Consider the following 16,030-nt stretch of genomic DNA (forward strand, 5'->3'; position numbering starts at 1 on the left):
GGTATCTTGACAAAGATTGACCTGAAATGTGTCCGCTTCCAGAATGCTGTGAATGAGACTTTCTGCCGCCGCTTCCAGACTGTTTCAAAAAGGACGGAGAATAGTCCGAGATCAAAGCGTACATGGGGTCAGTGATCAGTAATTAATTTACGCGGCATTATTAAGTAGAGACACAAAGATCTGATGAAATCACCCAGAATCCATGGGGTTAAAAGAGATCAGAAAGGCAATTATAAAGTTCCAGACTCTTCGTATAAAAAAACAAAACAAATCAAAACCAGAGAGATGATGTTGTTGCTTTTTCAGAGAGATTGTGGGTGGCTCTTAAAAGAGCCGTTGTGTTTGGGATGTTTTTCAGTCCATTGTGCAGTTTTACTTGGAGCTGGTGTACTTGGTCACCGCCTTTGTCCCTTCCGACACCGCGTGCTTGGCCAGCTCCCCGGGCAGCAGCAGGCGCACGACGGTCTGGATCTCTCGGGAGCTGATGGTTCTGCGTTTGTTGTAATGGGCCAGGCGGGAAGCCTCACCCGCGATGCGCCCGAAAATATCGTTCACAAACGAGTTCATGATGCTCATGGCCTTGGAGGGGATGCCGGTGTCGGGGTGAACCTGCTTCATCACTTTGTAGATGTAGATGGAGTAACTCTCCTTCCTCGACTTTCTCCGCCTCTTACCGCCCTTTGCTGATGGTTTACTCACAGTTTTCTTGGCGCCCTTCTTAGCAGCTGCTTTCTTCTTCTCCTCAACCATCTTCAGTTTCAATTTCAGACTCAGAAATAAACCAAACCCCTTCCGAGTGCGGATTAAATAGACAATCCCACAGCTCTATGCTAATAAGGGATGGGGGAAAGTAAAGATTGAGATTGGGTGATTGGGAGTGATGTCACAATGGGTTTATATTGTAATACTATAATTGGTGTCCTTCACCATCCAATCACATTCAAACTTTGCAGCCAATCACAAACATTCGTACTGCAATCGGGAAGTATGTTTCACAAAGACTCTCTCCAGCTGCAGTTTACATTGAAAGAGCCGCTCCCTGTGTCAAGCTCTCTGGAAATGTTCTGCATGTTGTTGAAAGGACGCTTATTGATGATTCTGTGTCGTTGCGATTGCATGTGAGTGTGCAATCAATTCCATTTCTTTTATTCTCTGCTCCTGTGTTTGAATGTGTTCTGTCATTCAGCTGTTCTCAGTCTCTGGTGCTGTATGGATTTATTCCGTATTTATTTATTTCGAGATATAGCACTGAAACAGGCCCTTCGGCCCACCAACAATCACTTATTTATACTAACCCTGCAGTAATCCCAACCTACACTAGGGGCAATTTACAATGACCAATTTACCTATCAGCCTGCAAGTCTTTGGCGCTGGGAGGAAACCGGAGCACTTGGCGAAATCCCACGCGGTCACAGGAAGAACTTGCAAACTCCTCACAGGCAGTACCCAGAATCGAACCCGGGTCCCAGGAGCTGTGAGGCTGCAGTGCGAACCACTGCACCACTGTATCTGTCAGACTCTGGTACTGTGTTTGAGCATGACATCCATTCTGTATCTGTCAGTCTCTGTTGCTGTGTTTGACTGTGAGGAGTTGAGGCGGAGTGTTGGTGCGAGGAAGATTGAAAATAGCGTTGGTGCGATGACACAGACTTAGTTGACCCCAGTTTGCATTGGGATTGGGTCAGTGGTAGGTCCGTTGGGAAGGATTTCAGCTTGCACGTCATCATGCAGTCGTTGGAGGTTGGTGACGAATTTTTCCGGCAGCCAAATTTGAGGAAGACGTTCCATAATCCCTCCTGGTTGGTAGAGTCGAAGGCCTTTGTCAGGTCAGAGAAGACCAGGTAGAAAGGTTGCTGCTGCTCCCTACATTTTCTTGGCATTGTCTTGCTGTGAAGATCATGTCCACTGTGTCTCTTGATGGACAGAATCCACATTGTGATTCCAGTGGGAGATCTTCAGCCACGGGGAGGAGACAGTTGAGAAGGACTCTTGTGATGACCTTCCCTGTAGTGAACAGCTGGGATACCCCTCTGTCATTACCACAGTCGGTCTTGTCACCATTTTTGGTGATGATCACAATGACAGCATCTCAGAGATCCCTGGCATGCTCTTGTCCTTCCAGCTGAGGGAAATGAGACCATGTATTTGTGTTAAGTGTTCTTCTCTGTCGTATTTTAGATTTTCAGAGGGAATTCCATCTATGCCGGTGGCCTTCATTTTTATTTTACCTGTTAGATTGCCTTTTCAATTTCTGTTGGGCTGGGATTGTGCTGACGTCATGGTGGGTAACATGCTGTGGAATGTGGCACTTGCATCAAGGACTGAGTTGCGATTGAGAAGATCTTCAAAGTGCTACTTCCAACGAAAGCTGACTGCCTCTCTGGCCTTGATCAGTGTCACTCCATTCTTTACTCTCAGTAGGGTAGGTCCTTGGTAATTTGGGCCATAAATGGTCTTCACGGTGCTGAAGAATCCACACATGTCGTGGCTGTCAGCAAGTTGCTGTATTTCCTGCACTCTTTCAGTCCATCAGCTGTTCTTTAGTTCGTGTAAGCAGATCTACTCGACAGGACGAGTGGGAAACTATTGAAACTACATTGCCTGCAGTCCTGAAGCAAGGCCACTCCAACATCTGTCATCGAGCTGCAGTATGCTGACAATGCTTGCATATGTGCACACTCAGAGGCCAAGCTTCAAACCCTCATCGATGCATTCATGGAGGCGTATGAAAGAATTGGCTTGAAGCAAAACATCCGGAAAGCTAAGGTCCTCTGCCAGCCTGCTCCCCGACACTGCCCCCGACTATTAAGATCCACGGCGAATCACTGGACAATGTGGATCACTGCTCATACCTTGGGAACCTCCTGTCACCAAGGGCAGATATCGACAATGACACTCAGGATCGCTTCCAGAAGGCCATGTGGCCCATAAATCCTGCTCTGCCATTCAATAAGATCATGCCTGTTCTGAGTGAGGCCTTAATTCCACTTTCCTGCCTGTGCCCATTGACCAATGACTCCCTTGTACATCAAAAAATCTGTCTATCACAGCCTTGAATATATTCAATGACCCAGCCTCCACAGTCCTCTGGAGAACAGAATTCCAAAGATGAACAACCCTCTGACAGAAGAAATTCCTCCTCATCTCTTTCTTGAATGGGAGACCACTTATCTTGAAACTGTGGCCCATAATTCTACATTCCCCCACAAGGAGAAACATCTTCCCAGCATCTACCTGTCCAGCCCACTGAGAATCTTATAGGTTTCAATAAGATCACCTCTCAATCTTCTAAACTCCAGTGAGCAGAGGCCCAAACTGCTCAGTTTATTCTCACAAGTCAACCCTTCATCCCAGGAATCAGCCTAGTGAACATTCTTTGAACTGATTCCAATACAAGTATATCCCTCCTTAAGTAAGGAGACCAAAACTGTATGGAGTACTTTAGTTGGGATGCCACTAATGCCCTGTACAGTGACAGCAAAACTTCCCTACTTTTATACTCCATTCCCCTTGCTAAAAATTCCAACATTCCATTTGCATTCCTAATTACTTGCTATACCTTCATGCTAACTTTTCTGTAATTCATGCACCTGGCACCCAGATCCCTCAGTACAGCAGCATTCTGCAGTCTGTCTCTATGTAAGTAATATTCTGTTTTTCTATTCTTCCTGCCAAAGTAGACAATCTCACATTTTCCTATATTATACTCCATCTGCCGAACTGTTGCCCACTGATTTAACCTATCTATATCTCTTTGCAGACACTTTATGTTCTCCTCACGACTTTCTTTACTACCTATCTTTGTACCACCCATAAATTTGGCAACAGTACATTCAGTGCCTTCATGCAATTATTAATATAGACCATAAATAGTTGAGGCACCAGCACTGATCCCTGTGACATTCCATTAGTTACAGTTTTCCAATCTGAAAATGCCCCATTTGTCCCCACTCTCTGTTTCCTGTGAGTTAGCCAATCTTATATCCATGTGTGTGTAGTTTTCAGTTTGTATCTATCAGTGTCTGGTCCTCTATGTGAGTTTTGGACTCTTTCTTACTCTCTCACTGCTATTTTGTGTGTGTTAGGTTGCTTCAGATGACTCAGGCTGAAGTACTGTGAGTGAGTGCAGTAATCAACCTATATCTTTCAGCATCTGGCACTGAGCATGTGTTTCAGCATCACTCTCTATCTGTCAGTATCTGGTACTCTGTGTGAGTGTGGGATTCATTATATAATCCTCCGTCCCTGGGACTGATGGCAAGTCTGGATTTATTCTCCATAAAATGTCAGCACAGCAACAGGCCACTGATGTGGTAGGTTTTAAGCAGACAATATATTTGAGGTTTTGCTTTGTATTAAATATCTGTCACTGTGAACACAATGGTGAAAGATAATGTATCCTACAATCTGATACAGGATTGGTGTGCAAGTGTAACTCAGGCTGTACTGATCAATTTGATCAGTGCCATTCAGTCTGAGGGAGAATCTTGGACTTGCATGTAAAATGAGCTCAGTCTGGAATTGTACAGTATCTTCCATCTGCCACTGTACGAGGTTTCAGGACTGGTATGTAATTTAGAGCTCAGACTATACTGATCAAATTTATAATGTATCTTTTAGTTTCACAATCTGGATGAGTTTTAAACTGGAATCTGAGTTTGGATCTCAGGTTATACGATATTTCAGAATCTCTCAATCTGATTATGGACTTGAGTCTAATGTATCTGTCTGGAAACATGATGGGAATTAATACTGATAATAAACTCATAACCTGTGTAAATATTGGGCTGGTATTTAACTTGAATCTCAGAGCACATTATTGAGGTTAATTTTGTAACTTTGAAACAGGAACCACGTGTCAGTTCTCTGTGTGTTTAATTTGTAGCTGAGGTTGCACTATTGTGGGATTGACACACTGATAACTTGATAGTGGGTGAGATGTTGGACTGGGATTTATGTATCTACCTGTCAGTGGTAATGAGTTGGGGTGACATAGAAACAACGTCTGTCTTTCCTGCTCTATTTGATTGATGGATTGAAAATGTGTCTCTGGAACTATTTCTGCTGTCTGAGACTGTGGAACTGATGACCTGTCTGTGTCTCTGCGCTCTGTGAGTGATAATGTACGTATTGTGTGTGAGAAGGAGCTGGTGGCACTCTTCCTTGTAACTTGGGTGGAGGAAATAGCCCATTTATTCTGGTTCATTCAATCATTTCCCTGCTTGAACAAAAGTATGTGTGTAACTAAAATACAGGTGAGATCAAAGATATAGAGTTATAATGAATTTAATCCCTCAAATAATAATCATTATGGATACCCACAAAAGAACCGCCGCAACACAAATATTGTCACTGTTTCACTCCACTACAATAAGTTTCTTCCAATTCTGTCTCCATCCCCTTGTCCACAAACTACCGGAGAATGGCCTCTCCACTCACTCCATGTTCCGAGACCAGTTTCAGATCCACTCCACCTCCTACAAACAGCCCCCGCCTGCCCCTGAACTTGCCCCGGACTCGATGCTGATCTCTGAGTCTATCTGCGGACATACTCCCAAAGCGATGTCCTGCTGGAAGGTGGCTGCTGTTTGCTCCCTTCCCCCGGGACCGGGATCTCTCCATTCGCGGCTGTTTTAAACCATCTTCTTCCGCTCACAGGCAGTGCTGGAGGAGGGGAGCGCAGGCCCAGATTTCTGCAGCACTTCAGCCAGAAACGTGGAAAACTTCCGGCACAGAATGCGTCCATTCGGCCCATCATGTCCGCGCTAGCGGAATGAGAGGGATATAGCCTGTTCCCACAGTTTGTTGTTATTGGACAGTGAAGTGTGGAAACAGATGCGGACAGTCAGGATGTGGGGAGTTACACAAAGAGTTACACTGTTATAGGCATCAGGTGAGAAGTGTGAAGGACACATTTTAAACAGCGGCTGTTTGGTTTCATTTGAACGGTTAGACCATGGGAGCGGGAACAGGAAATCTGACCTGTGTAAAAGTCCCTGTTCCGTCGGTCAGTCCCATTCATGGCCCAGTGGATTGTTTCTGGATGTTATTTAATTGTTGTAAAATGGCCAAAGCCCCTGGGATGCAATAGCTGGAGGCTGCAGGACTGCAGTGGAATCAGACACTGATTCTGTTTGTATTGCTGGCTTTCCTTTGTGCTTGTTCACAATGATTATTCACTGAAAAATTGTTTTGGTCTCTCTTGTAACTTCCACCACATCTCTTCCTGAATTATAATTAATACTTTTTCTTTCCACAGGCAATACTTGAGGAAGCTGAATAAATATAGTGATTCCTCGACACAAGGGGAAGTGCAGCCAGCTCCTCACACACAGTAAGTACAGTATCACTCACAGAGAGCAGAGACATCAGTTCCACAATCACCGACAGCAGAAGTAGTCAGAACACAAAAACACACAAAATAGGAGCAGGAGTAGATCATGTGGCCCGTGGAGCCTGCTCCGCCATTCAGTACCATCGTGGATGATCTTAGGCTTCAATTCCACTTTCCCGCCTGCTCGCCTTATCCCCTGATTCTCTGAGAGATCAAAAATCTGTCTATCGGAGCTTTACATGTATTCAATGATGGAGCATCCACAATCCTCTGGAGTAGAAAATTCCAAAGATTCACAACCCTTTGAGTGAAGTAATTTCTCCTCATCTCAGTCCTAAATGATCAGCCCCTTATCGTGGGACTGTGTCCCCATGTTTTAGATTGTCTGACCAGCAGAAACAGTCTCTCAGTGTCTCCCCTATCCAGCCCCTTCGGAATTATGTATGTTTCAATGAGATCACCTCTCATTCTTCTAAACTCCAGAGTATAGGCCCAATTTACTCAGCCTCCCATCATAGGACAATCCCCTCATCCCAGGGACTAATTTAGTGAACATTTGCTGCACCGCCTCCAATGCACATATATCCTTTCTTAAGTGTGCAGACCAAAACTTCACACTGTATTCCAGATGTGGTCTCACCGAAATCCTGTACAATTGTAGCAAACTTCTTTATTCCTGTATTCTAATCCCCTCGCAATAAAGGCCAACACGCCATTTGCCTTCCTAATTGCTTGTTGTACCTGCATGCTAACTTTCTGTATTCCTTGTGCAAGAACACTCAAGTCTCTTTGAACACCAATAGTTACAAGTTTCACACCTTTTATCAAATATTCTACTTTTCTATTCTTATGACCAAAGTGAAGAACTTCACACTTCCCTACATTATACTCCATCTACCATCTTCTTGCCCACTCACTGAACTTGTCTATATCTCTTTGCAGCCTCTCTATGTCCTCCCACAGCTTCCCTTTCCACCTACCTTTGTATCATCAGCAAACTTAGATACATTACTCTCTGTCTCTTCATCTAAGTCATTAATTTAGATTGTAAATAGCTGAGACCCCAGCACTTATCCTTGCAACACTCCATTATTCACTGCCTGCCAATCTGTTTATACCCACTCTTAGCTTCCTGTCCATTAACCAATCCTCTATCCATGCTAATATATTACCCACAATTCCATGAGTCCCTTATCTTCTCTATTAACCTTTTATGTAGCACCTTATTGAATGCCTTTTGGAAATCCAGGAATATGACTAGTTTCCCTTTACCCTGCTAGTTACATCCTCAAAAAACTCTCATAAATTTGTCAAACAAGATTTCCCTTCAGGAAAATCATGTTGACTTGTTTGAATGCTTTTCTCAATGCATTGTTCAGACTTCCTGCATTTTCCCAAGGACTGATATTAGGCTAACTGGCCTGTAGGTCACAGTTTTCTCTCTCCCTCCTTTCCTGAAAGGCAGTGTAACATTTGCCAACTTCCAATCTGATGGAAATTTTCTGACCCCCTCCCACACCCACTGCAATATTACAGGGAACGGGGGTGGGGAGAAACAGCCTGTCTGCCCCAGGCCAATCAAGGCCCTTAATTGGCCAATTAACAGCCACTTACGGGCCTCCTCTCTCTGCTGCAGGTATTTTATCCTTGGTTGGGTTGGGGGCGGGGAGCAGTGTGGCAAAGGCACCAAGAACCCTGCCTGATAAAACCAGGCGTCTTTCTTGCGGGCTGCGGGGGGCTCCTCCTGATTAGGCACCCTGTTCCCCATGCAGGGCCACCCTCAAAGCTCCAACCGCCCCCATTGGGCACCCCCGGACCCTGTACCTGCCCCCCATTGCCTCAGACTTAAAGGTAACATTATATATTCTATCAGAACAGACTGAATGACAGATAACATAGCACTCCACAAAACTATAGTGTTAGAGTGAAAGATATTGTCTCAGTTATTTATTGCAGCCTGAGCTACACATTATATGCCAATCTAAAATCACATACAGTTTCAGACTGAGATACAGTATTTATTCCATAAATGCAAACCGAACTATATGTTCCACAGGAGTTCATACTATTGAACAAGCCTGGGCTCTTTTCTCTGAGTGGTCACCTAATAGAAGCATTGCATAATATGAAGGGTTTCGTTCGGGTAGAGGTAGAGATGTTTCCCACTTGTGGTGGAGTCCAAAGCTGTCGATATGAAATAGTCAGTAATAAATTAAATAAATAACTCAGGGGAAACTTCTGTACCCTGCTTTAACAGCACTTGAGCTGCTGAGCATTGTTACATTTAACGTCAAGCTAAATGATTAAATGAGGCAGAAACAATTTGAGAGATTTGCTGATAGGATTAGATGAAATAGGGTTGGAGTAACCTCATTGGAACTACCAGCACTTGGGCAGAAAAGCCTGTCTCTGTGCTGTAAATACTATGTAATTCTGTGGAGAGTGAATCCAGAATGACAAACTAACCCAGCGATTAATGGCTACTGAATGCATCCCACACACAGGCAGTACCAGAGACTGACAGATACTGCACAAAACCCACACTCACAGGAAGTACCAGAGACTGACAGATACTGAACAAAACCCACACTCACAGGCAGTACCAGAGACTGACAGATACTGAACATAACCTACACTCACAGGCAGTGCCAGAGACTGACAGACATTGAACATAACCTACACTCACAGGCAGTACCAGAGACTGACAGATACTGAACAAAACCCACACTCACAGGAAGTACCAGAGACTGACAGATACTGAACAAAACCCACACTCACAGGCAGTACCAGAGACTGACAGATACTGAACAAAACCCGCACTCACAGGCAGTACCAGAGACTGACAGATACTGAACAAAACCCACACTCACAGGAAGTACCAGAGACTGACAGATACTGAACAAAACCCACACTCACTTGCAGTACCAGAGACTGACAGATACTGAACATAACCTACACTCACAGGCAGTGCCAGAGACTGACAGACATTGAACATAACCTACACTCACAGGAAGTACCAGAGAATGACAGATACTGAACAAAACCCACACTCACAGGCAGTACCAGAGACTGACAGATACTGAACATAACCTATACTCACAGGCAGTACCAGAGACTGACAGATACTGAACAAAACCCACACTCATAGGCAGTACCAGAGACTGACAGATACTGAACAAAACCCACACTCACAGGAAGTACCAGAGACTGACAGATACTGAACAAAACCCACACTCACAGGCAGTACCAGAGACTGACAGATACTGAACATAACCTACACTCACAGGCAGTGCCAGAGACTGACAGACATTGAACATAACCTACACTCACAGGCAGTACCAGAAACTGAAAATATTGAACAAAAAGTACACACGCGGACAATACCTGAGACTGAAAGATATTGAACAAAACACACACTCACAGGCAGTACCAGAGACTGACAGATGTTATGTTCATCCCAAATTCACAGCAGAAACAATAACTGAGAGATCCAACAGAAATCCAACACTTACATATAATACCAGTGACTTAAAGGTACAGAATTAATCGCACTCTCAAATATAGTGCATGTGACTGGGATACAGAATGAGTCTATACGGACACATAATACCAGGGAATGACAGATACAGAATGAATCACACAGTCACATACAGCAACAGGGACATTTTGGCACAGTATGAATCTGACAGTCATGTACAGAAACAGAGGCTGACAGATATCAAATGAAACCCACACACACATACAGTGACACAGAGCTATAACATATATGCCACATTCATATATAGTACCAGAGATTGACAGATACAGAATGAATTCCACACACACAAACAGTTCCAGAGCCTTATACATTCAGCGTGAATATCACACTTTGTACCAGAGACTGACCAATGCTGCATGAATACCACACTCCCACTCAGTAATAGAGACTGACAGATAGCCACAAATAAAGAATGGTTCTCATTCTCATGTACAGGACAACAGACTGATTTGCCACAATGGTGTCTCTAATCTTTGGGCAAACTCAGTGTAATAACAACTTGTCTCCATTCCCAGTATTTCTAAATCCCACCTGTCCTCCATAATCTGAACAATTATTGCATGTTGTGACTGACTGTCTGATCTGTAAACTGCACTGCATCACAGATTGCTGACATTTGCTAGCTGAAAGTGAGAACTGCAAAATAGAAGCAGAAATTGGCACAGTCTGTCAGGGTTAATAAACAGGGAATGTGAGGTAATAAACTTTGTAATAAACTCATATTGCTTCACGTTTTTATGCTGAAAATAAAAGTAATCAATTCTGAATAAAAAATGTTTACTACGTTGATCTGATATTTGTAAATGTGCCCTGTTATATATTACACTACATTGCGCAGTATTTCTGTCTGATTTTTCAGGATACTATTTGCATTACGTCAAATAAAGAAAACATAACTACACAAAGAACTGAGCACAATGCTGAAAGTTTCACAGCAAACAGTCAAAAGGGAAAGAGATAACATATAGAAAGAAAAAAAGCTAAAATACTGAAAACACTCAGCCAGTCCAGAAACAACTGTGGAGAAGAGAAGCTCGGGTTAGTGGTCCAGTTCTGTGATCCTTCTATAGACCTGAAACATTGCTCCTCCCTTCCTCTCTCCACAGATACTGCTGAGTGTTTCCAGAATCTTCTGTTATTCAGATTTCTAGCGGCTGCAGTATTTCTCTTTTTGAAGAATAAAACAATCCTTGGGAGGGAATGAAAGTTGACATGGGGCGGCACAGTGGCGCAGTGGTTAGCACCGCAGCCTCACAGCTGCAGGGACCCGGGTTCAATTCTGGGTATTGCCTGTGTGGAGTTTGCAAGTTCTTCCTGTGTCTGCGTGGGTTTTCTCCGGGTGCGACGGTTTCCTCCCACAATCCAAAAGACTTGCAGGTTAATAGGTAAATTGGCCATTTTAATTGTCACTAGTATTGTTAGGTGGTTGGGAAATTTAGGGACAGGTGGGGATGTTTGGTGGGAATATGGGATTAGTGGGATTAGTATAAATGGGTGGTTGATGTTCGGCACAGACTCGGTGGGCTGAAGGGCCTGTTTCAGTGCTGTATTTCTTATCTAAGAAATAAGAGCAGGAGTGGCCACTCTGCCCATCGAAATAGTTCCACCATTCAATAAGATAACAACTGATCTCCTACCTCAACTCCATTTTACCACACTGGCACAGCCCCCTTGATTCCCTTAGTATCCAAAAACCTATCGATCTCTCTTGAATATACACAATGATTGAGCATCCAGAGCTCTCTGGGGTAGAGAATTCAAAAGATTCATAAACCTTTGACTGAAAAAAAAATCTCCTCTTCTCAGTCAAATATGATCAAGCCCTTTATACTGAGACTGTAACCCTACATTCGAGATTGCCCAGCCAGAGGAAACATCCTCCCAGCATTTACCATGTCAAGCCACTGAGCATTTTATCTGCCTGTGAGATCACCTCTCACTCTTCTGAATTCTGGGGAATAGAGGCCTAGTCTATTCAATCTCTTCTCATAGGACAATCCCCTTATCCTAGGAAGCAGCCTAGTGGCACGTCTCTGCACTCCCTCTAAGGCAAGTATATCCTTCCTTAGAAAAGGGGACCAAAACTGCACAGCACTCCAAGCGTGATCTCACGCTGTATAATTGCAATAAATACTCATACTCTAATCTCTTTGCAATAAAGACAAACATATCATTGGTTGAGTACCTGCACGTTAACTTTCAGTGATTCCTGGACAAGGACACTCGGGTCCCTCTGAATGTAAACATTTCCCAGTCTCTCACTAATTTCAAAAATGTTCTGCATTGCTGTTTTCCTGCCAAAGTGTGTAACTTTACACTTCTCCCCATTATATTCCATCTCTCACATTCTTGCCCACAGACTTAGTCTTTCTAAATCCCTTTTTCCCCCTTTGCATCCTCCTCACAGTTTACTTTGCCACCTTACTTTATATCATCGGCAAACACGGATAACATTACAATAATATAAAAGGAAAATACTGGAAATCTGAAACAAAAACAAGAAATGCTGGATTCACTCAGCAGGTCTGGCAGCATCTGTGGAAAGAGAAGCAGAGTTAACGTTTCGGGTCAGTGACCCTTCTTCGGAACTGACAAATATTAGAAAAGTCACAGATTATAAACAAGTGAGGTGGGGGTTGGGCAAGAGATAACAAAGGAGAAGGTGCAGATTGGACTAGGCCACATAGCTGACCAAAAGGTCACGGAGCAAAGGCAAACAATATGTTAATGGTGTGTTGAAAGACAAAGCATTAGTCCAGATTAGGTGTGAATATACTGAATATTGAACATCAGCAAGTGCAAACCTGAAGAAAAACAACCTGAAAAAACAGTGGGTAATCAAACTGAACAAACTAAGATGAAATGAAATAAATGCAAAAAAAGGTTGTAAAAAATGTAAAAAGGAATGCAAAAAAAAGGAAGAAAAAATAACTAAAAATGACTAAAAATGAAAGTAAAGTGGGGGGCTGTCATGCTCTGAAATTATTGAACTCAATGTTCAGTCCGGCAGGCTGTAGTGTGCCTAATCGGTAGATGACATTCGGTCACCTCATCTAAGTCATTGATACAGAATGTAAATAACTGAGTCCCGAGAACCAATCCTTGCAGTATCCAACTACGTACAGCTTTCCTGCCGAAAATGACTCGGTTATTCCTGCTCTCTGTTTTTTGTCTGTTAACTACTACTCAATCTATACTAATATATTATCCCCAAATCGCATGGGACCTACATTGGTGTAATAACCTCTTGTTTTGATAACTTATTGAATGCTTTTTGAAAATCCAAACGGACTACATCCATTGGTTCCCCTTATCTACCCTGGCAGTTACAACATCAACAAATTCTAATAAGTTTATCATTGACAATTTCCTTTTAATAAATCCATGTTGACTCTGCCCAACCATATTCTGATATTCCACATCACCATTTACCATGTCTGTAATAATAGATTGTAGCATATTCCCCATTGCTGATGTCAGGCTAACTGGCCTTTAGTTCCATGCTTTCTCTCTCCTTCCTTTCTCGAGTAGTGTGGATATGTTTGTTACCCTCCAATCCACAGCTTCCAGAATCCAGGAATTGTTTTTTTATAAGGAACGGGAATAGCTGTGGGAAAATGAATCCGAGTAATTCTATTCTGAGTCCACTGTATGATTCAGGTCAAATAATAATTATCAATAAAAAGGAGCAAAATCAGAGTTCAATTGAACTTTAATTTGAAGGAAATCAGTGTTGGAAATATGTTTATTCAAATTATACACTTCTTGCTTTGGGAAACAAAATTCCTTTGAGACAGCACCCAACTCAGTTCCTATCTTTCAGTTTCTCATCTGAGGAATTTAAGGAACGCCAAACTGTAATGGCTGGGAATCAAACCCGGGCACAGCTGCTTGGAAGGTCATTGACCTGAAACATTAACTCTGTTCTCTCTCCACAGATGCTGCCTGACCTGCTGAGTATTTCCAGCATTTTTGTTTTTATTCCAGCTGTTTGGAAGGCAGCTATGCTCACTGCTCTAACAGCATCGCTCACATGGAGCAATACATTGAGTCTTTCTGTGGATTTTGGGACTGTGCCGCTGTCTTTTGGTCTCTGATGTTATAATCACAGCCAATAAAATACTAAGCTCAGTTCCAGGTGTTTAAAACTGGTGAACTGAAAGGCGACATGATGTTTCAGGATGTGTCAGGATGTTTCTGAACAGCAATAATCACAATTTTACAACACAGAAAGAGTTCATTTGAACAATTGTGCTGCTCTTTGAAAGATCTATCCAATCAGTCCCACCTCCCTGTCATTTTCACATTGCCCTGTAATTTCCCCATCAAATAATGATCCAATTCCCTCAGGAAAGTTATTATTGAATCTGTTTTCACCTCCCTTTTCAAGCAGTACATTTCTGATCATCAGAACGCGTGTTAAAATATCACCTGATCTTCCCCTGATTCTTTTAACAATTCTGTGTCCATTGGTTACAGACCCTTCTGCCAGTGGGAACAGTTCCTCTTCAACCCATTAGAATGTAGAACACAACTATTAAATATTACATTAACATCTCTGCACCAAGAAGAACGATCCTCGCTTTGCTATCCTTTCACGCATCTCGAGTGCCATTCTAGTCAATCTCCTCTGCACTCTCTCTCAGGCCTTGATACCCCTGCTAAAATGTGGAACCTAGAATTAGACACAATGCTCCAGCTGAGGCCGATAACCAGTGAGATTCATAAAGGTTCAGCATAAACTCCTTGTTTGTGACCCGTATTCCCATTTCTGGTTTCTAACCCAATGTCGGCTCTGAGCTGTTGGAACTGCCTGAATAAATATTTCCGCTCAATTTAGAGGCCGGAATGCGAGAAGCTGCTGAGAATAAGAGACCCTCGCAGCCAGGCGTCATTTCCCGGTGGATTTTTCAGTGGAAACTGGGGTTGGAGAGAGTCTTTGGGAAATGTAATAGAAATGAAAATATTGTGACATCACTGCCAATCACCCAATCACAATCTTTACTTTCTCCCATCCCTCATTAGCATTAAGCTGTGGGATTGTCTATTTAATCCGCACTCGGAAGGGATTTGGTTTATTTCTGTATCTGAAACTGAAAATGGTAAGGTCCCCCCACCAAGCTGAACTGAGGGGCTGGACCCCTGGGAAACCCCTCGAACTGTATCGGGAAAATTTTCATTTGCTGTAAATGTAAAAATGTAATTGGCATGACAAATGTGAAATGGAAGGGTTATGAAGCAACTCATGATTGTGCTGAAGGAAACTGATCTCCCTTGCAATGTTTGTATTTTTTGGTGCTGTTTGAAACTGTTCGGCAATGTAATTTTTACAGATTTTTATGAATAAAGTCTGTTTTGGAAATAAAAAAAAGAGAAGAAAGCAGCTCCTAAGAAAGGCGCCAAGAAAACCTTAAATAAACCGTCAACAAAGGGCGGCGAGAAGCGGAGGAAGGAGAGTTACTCCATGTACATCTACAAAGTGATGAAGCAGGTTCATCCCGACACCGGCATCTCCTCCAAGGCCATGAGCACCATGAACTCGTTTGTGAACGATATTTTCGAGCGCATCGCGGGTGAGGCTTCCCGCCTGGCCCATTACAACAAGCGCAGAACCATCAGCTCCCGGGAGATCCAGACCGCCGTGCACCTGCTGCTGCCCGGGGAGCTGGCCAAGCACGCCGTGTCAGAAGGGACAAAGGCGGTGACCAAGTACACCAGCTCCAAGTAAAACTGCACAATGGACTGAAAAACATCCCAAACACAACGGCTCTTTTAAGAGCCACCAACAATCTCTGAAAAAGCTGCATCCGACATCTCTATGAAATCACTTTAAGACAATGTATAATATAATAACGATCCCACTGCTGTGTTTGTATCTCCTGTTATTAACCGAACACGAACCCATAATCTGATCACCCGCCTTCACTTTTTTTGCTTAAAGCTGCTCTTATTCTGGTTTTTCACAGCCCCTGAATGACCGCATTAACAGCTGATTTCAGCGGTAAGGATTAGACCTTAATCCCTTCACTGAGTAATCATTTTATTAACAGCAACTCTCCGCAGTGTAACAGCCTGGGATGGGATTATTACAGAGCAATTTAAGGGCCGTTTGAGGACTTGATCCGGCTTCCTCTTTTCAGAGAAGGACACTGGGCTCT

At 43.2% G+C, this 16,030-nt stretch overlaps 2 protein-coding genes across 2 annotated transcripts; one reads left to right on the forward strand and one right to left on the reverse strand.

The window, feature by feature from the left end:
- Nucleotides 1–372: 372 nt before the first annotated feature.
- Nucleotides 373–12,268, reverse strand: LOC137363440 (histone H2B 1/2-like). The gene is made up of 2 exons (XM_068027268.1): nucleotides 12,218–12,268; nucleotides 373–741 (listed from the first exon to the last, which is right to left on the reverse strand). Exons 1-2 carry the CDS (start codon nucleotides 12,266–12,268, stop codon nucleotides 373–375), a joined length of 420 nt encoding a protein of 139 aa, XP_067883369.1.
- A 3,014-nt stretch (nucleotides 12,269–15,282) lies between these two features.
- LOC137363447 (histone H2B-like) lies at nucleotides 15,283–15,600 on the forward strand (the record flags this gene model as incomplete). The annotated part of the gene is made up of 1 exon (XM_068027274.1): nucleotides 15,283–15,600. A coding segment is annotated over one exon (318 nt), but the record flags the coding sequence as incomplete, so codon positions are not given.
- Between the last annotated feature and the right edge of the window lie 430 nt (nucleotides 15,601–16,030).

This window comes from Heterodontus francisci, unplaced genomic scaffold (assembly GCF_036365525.1).
Source record: "Heterodontus francisci isolate sHetFra1 unplaced genomic scaffold, sHetFra1.hap1 HAP1_SCAFFOLD_61, whole genome shotgun sequence".
Lineage (NCBI taxonomy): Eukaryota > Metazoa > Chordata > Chondrichthyes > Heterodontiformes > Heterodontidae > Heterodontus > Heterodontus francisci.